General features: G+C 33.5%; 1 protein-coding gene across 1 annotated transcript; it reads right to left on the bottom strand.

Annotated features, from left to right (window-relative positions):
- Window positions 1–767: 767 nt before the first annotated feature.
- Window positions 768–3,605, bottom strand: LOC131627086 (uncharacterized). Its single transcript, XM_058897912.1, has 7 exons — window positions 3,426–3,605; window positions 3,282–3,344; window positions 3,088–3,176; window positions 2,880–3,028; window positions 1,605–2,119; window positions 1,437–1,526; window positions 768–1,061 (listed from the first exon to the last, which is right to left on the bottom strand). The coding sequence occupies exons 1-7, from the start codon at window positions 3,603–3,605 to the stop codon at window positions 768–770; spliced, it is 1,380 nt and encodes a 459-aa protein (XP_058753895.1).
- Window positions 3,606–4,703: the final 1,098 nt, after the last annotated feature.

The following is a 4,703-nucleotide window of genomic DNA, read 5'->3' as shown; positions in this document are numbered from 1 at the left end:
CGGCCCTACGACCATTTGCACGATCTTTTCCAAAAATACCTTGCAATCTCTCAAACTCTTTAAACTCTTTATTGACATGATTTCCAACTTTGGGATGTTTCTGCAAGAAAAATATATATTTTCAAATGAATAAATTATTCATAAAACAAAACATTGTATAAAGTATATGTTAAATACCTCCAAATATTGAGATAATACTTGACTGCTGTCGCAAATGACACATTTTTTTGTATCATCCCATCCAAATCCACTAGTGTTCATCATGTCAACAACATCATTCAGCTTTGTTGACCACCTCTTCATCTTGTTAACTATTTGTTTCACATTGATAGCTATTCCTGAAATTTTATTTTTCATTCTCTTGCAAACTTCTTCATGAGTTCCAGTCTTGAATGTTCCATTCTCTCCTTTGTTTCCAGCCACCACCATCTCTTCTAATATAGTGAGTAAAGTCTCTTCTTCAATTGTACTCCAATTACGTCGGACTCTAATGTTACTCATTGATTGCTCACTTATAATGCCATCTTCATTTTCCATTTCTAAATACCAAAAAATTCAAGAAAATTGTAATAACCAATATCATTCGCAAGTGCAACAACAGAAAATAAATCTAATAAAAAATCATAAAAAGATATTGACAATCACATGATAATAAGTTCAGCTTCATTCTAAACATAAAAGAATCTAAAAAAATATTATGCAATCATATGGTAATAAGTTATGTATTCATTCATACCCAAAATACATATATAATAAACTAGTTCTATCTAATGCCTATGTTTATTCCTCCATTCTGTAAACATTTCTTGAGCATGCACATCTCTCCTTTGAGTCCATTGATTACTAGGTTCAATAGTTTCCACTATATTGATTGTTTCTTCTCCTAAAGGTAGCTCATCTTCTGCAAATGGAGAAAATTCTTCTGGATCCATTGCCATGTTCACACGGATGAAGTTATGCAATAAACAACAAGCAAGGATCATTCGACATTGTGTTCTAATAGGATAAAACGATGGGTTTCTCAATATAGCCCATCGTTTTTTCAAAAGGCCAAAACATCTCTCTATCACATTTCTCGCCCGAGCATGCCTATAATTAAACAACTCTTCACGATCTTGAGGTGAACGACGACCAGAACCCCACTCTTGCAAATGATATCGTTTACCTCTATATGGGGCAAGAAAGCCTTCACCGTTAGTGTATCCACCATCAACAAGATAATATGAACCTAAAATATTAACAACAACTCATTGTTTGTAATCATGTTCAAACAAACAAAAAAGAGAAGAAATTGTCATACCAATTGGAACCCTTAGTCCATTTTGTCTATTTATTACATCACGTAATACCCTAGAGTCTGAAGTCGATCCTTCCCATCCTGTTAATACATATATAAATCTCATATCCCTAGTACAAACACCTAAGACATTTGTTGCAAGTCCACCTTTTCTCGTACGATATCTAGGTCTGTCTGAAACACTCGGTGTCACTGTTATGTAAGTCCCATCTAAAGCTCCTAAGCAACCCTAAAATTTCAATATATGATCCAGATTAGTTTGCTTAACCAGAAGAATATATTAAGATAACTAGGTAAAAATTATTACCTTAAACCATTTCCATCTTTCATCAGAGCAATCCTGAGGTATAGGTTCTGGTTTGGCAAGTAAATCATTTCGTAATCTCAAAACTGCGGCCAGTACTCTATGACAATATCTGCTAATTGTTTGTCCTGATCTAGACAATCTAACTTGAATACTTCTATTTTTTGTGTGATGTGCGAGTATATTTAAAAAAATTGCAACTTGTTCTTCAACACTTACTTGTCCAAGTTGCACTAATCCTCCTCGTACCCTTAAAACCTCACAAAGATGTGCAAATGTGTTTCTACACATTCTCAATTCCCATATGCAACGAGAATCACTCGTACTAGTAATTGATTCCAAAACATCCCTACGTGACTCGTACCTTGCTAAAACTCTTTCATTCAAAGATCTTCTCTCATAATTATCAATTAAAACAAAATTCAAGAAAAAAAAACCAACGACGTGCATTGCCAGAATCTGAATATACATCCTCCAAACAAGAAGATAATAAAAATTTTGGTTATCATCCATTTCGACTACATATAAAAAAATTAAAAAATTAATGATGAATAAAAATATAAAAAATTAACTAAATTCAAAATATTTGTTAGTTATTATGTACATGAAGAATGCTAATGTTTTCTTATATTAAAATATTGAATAAAGAAAAACATGAAATGAAATTCTTCTTCTTTGTATCTGCTAGCGGTGGTAACATTTTTGTTTCGTATGTGCTACTATTATTTATTTTGTTTACTAAAACAATATGAGTGAATGACCACATCATGGAAAAGGACAAAAAAAAAACTTAGAAAACACATGGAATAGAAATATTGTATAATAAATACAAATCACAACCTATTATGTTATACCAACAATATTTAGAGAAGAGTTAATAAATAATAAAGAAAATAGAGCAATTAATTAACAAAGTAAAGTACCTGGAGAATAAAGGAGGTGACCACTTGCTTGATTATGGAGTTTGTGACGTCTTCAGCCGTTTATGAGAATAGGCTTTAGGTTTTAAGCGCAACAGTGTTTTGCCGAATATAAGGATCCGGAGGTTAATTTAGTATTTTTATTTATTTGTACGTGGAACAACATTTTGTCCGGCACTTAAGTGAGTGACAAAAAAATAGATAGTTGTCCAATCCCTCATTCCTTTATTTGTGCTGTCCTTTATTTATTTTTTAAATCAAACGGTGGACAAATAATTTTGTCCTGTCCGGTCCCTATTTTTTAACAAATCAAACGCACCCTTATATTCAACCAATTATTCTGTTGAGGAGAACGAACAAGAATCTAAATCGTCATTCTTGAAAGAGCCAGATCTGAAATCTATGAAATCCATAGAAAACTTTTTTCCATAACAAGTTGTTGTTGAAGAACAGAAAGGTGAAAAAGATGTTTCAGATGCAGTCGAAATCCTTTTTCCAAATCCAACTCTGAAGCCATTTGATGCTTGTAGGTTCAAACAGATAAATGAGACACACAAAAATTATACAGATTTGAGTTTAGTTTCATCGACTTCAAATCTCCCACCACTAACATTGATACATGATCAACTGTTGGTAAGTTCGCCGCTGCTCCCAGCTGAAACAGAGTCACCACCATTTAAACCGCCATTAAAACCTCCAGATCCAAGTTTCTTGAAGACGAAATCGAAATCCACCGACGCAACAAAAACAACCCTCTTACCAACAACAACTTCGTCGCTACCACATCTAATGCCACCAGATCGAGGTTCCCGAAACACACCATCTGCGAAAATCACATTTTCAGTAGGTGTTGTAAAGTCTCAATCCAAGAACAAGAGTTTAAAAGATGAAGTCGAAATCACACCAAAACCACCAAATTTGTCACTAAAACTAAAATCTCCAATTCCACTCTCAGCTTCTCCTCGCTCATTACAACCACATTTATCCGACCACCATCACAGCCACCGCTGAGACTACCGGATATGCTAGTAAGAAGATGGCAAATTTTCATAGATCCGCAAAGGTGTTCAACAAACAATGCCATAGTTGAATATGGGTGTTATAAATTTGAAAGAAAAAGAGAAAGAGAAAAAGAAAAAGAAAGGGAGAGAGACGAAAACCGAGAGAGAGAGAGGAAAATAATGAAAGGAAAAGAAAGTGTTTTTTATTTATTTCACTTATATAAATTGATGGCTTCTTTTCGAGACTCCACCCTGCACCACTTGTTTCGTTTCACCTACATCACCTGCCCATTAGTCTTGTCCTCTTCCAATCAGCTTTTAGCTAACACATTTTTCTCTTGTCAAAACCGGTTCACGGTATTTCAAATACCACTCTAACTTTATTCCAAAATCCCACTAATTATCTCCCACGTGAAAATGTCCCAACAAGCCTTTGATTTCTCTCTCCCATGTGCATCCACAAATTATGCTGCCTTATCTCCTCCACAACAAACCGGTCCCACCTGATGGTTCAAAATTAATTAAGTTTATTACATAGCCATTAAAGAAAACTTATCACAATTTTGTTTAGTATTGAAAATTATTTTAAGTGCTATTTCTAGAACCTTGAGGACAAGGTTCAAGTGAACCCGGCGGCAATAATAGAGGAGTATAATAATATTTATAATATTAGTTATTAGTGTTGTTGTTGAATTCTAGTTGTATTTGGGCTTTTAATAGTTGTTGGGCTTTTAGGCCTATCATCCATTAATAGTATTATATAATGTAGTCTCATAGAGACATTTAGAATCAATCAAAAAAATCAAAGTTATTTTTATCTCTATTGTCTTAACTTATTTTTAATGTCTTTTTTTCTTTTATTGTTGAAACCCTAATTCTATAGTCTTGGTAGGAAAATCTTCCTATCAATTAGTGGTATATTTTAAATTTTGATCTTAGCAGCTTTATTAGCAATGACACCGCCTCCCTAAAATCGAACATATTTTTACAAGTGTCCTTTCTAGTAAAAGCTTTTGGACATGGAAATAAAGTTTGATATGACCTTAAAATTGGAGGCATATTTTGGGTGTTTACAAGTAACACATGCTAAGAATTTTCTTTTGATTATTCCTATTGATGAGTCAGACTAACATATGTCACTAGTAGTATATGGGTGGCAAACAAACATGTTCTCCGCATTT

Source organism: Vicia villosa, unplaced genomic scaffold, assembly GCF_029867415.1.
Source record: "Vicia villosa cultivar HV-30 ecotype Madison, WI unplaced genomic scaffold, Vvil1.0 ctg.000349F_1_1, whole genome shotgun sequence".
In the NCBI taxonomy this organism is placed as follows: domain Eukaryota; kingdom Viridiplantae; phylum Streptophyta; class Magnoliopsida; order Fabales; family Fabaceae; genus Vicia; species Vicia villosa.
Note: the sequence above shows the minus strand (reverse complement) of the source record. Positions and strands in the feature narration are given on the sequence as shown.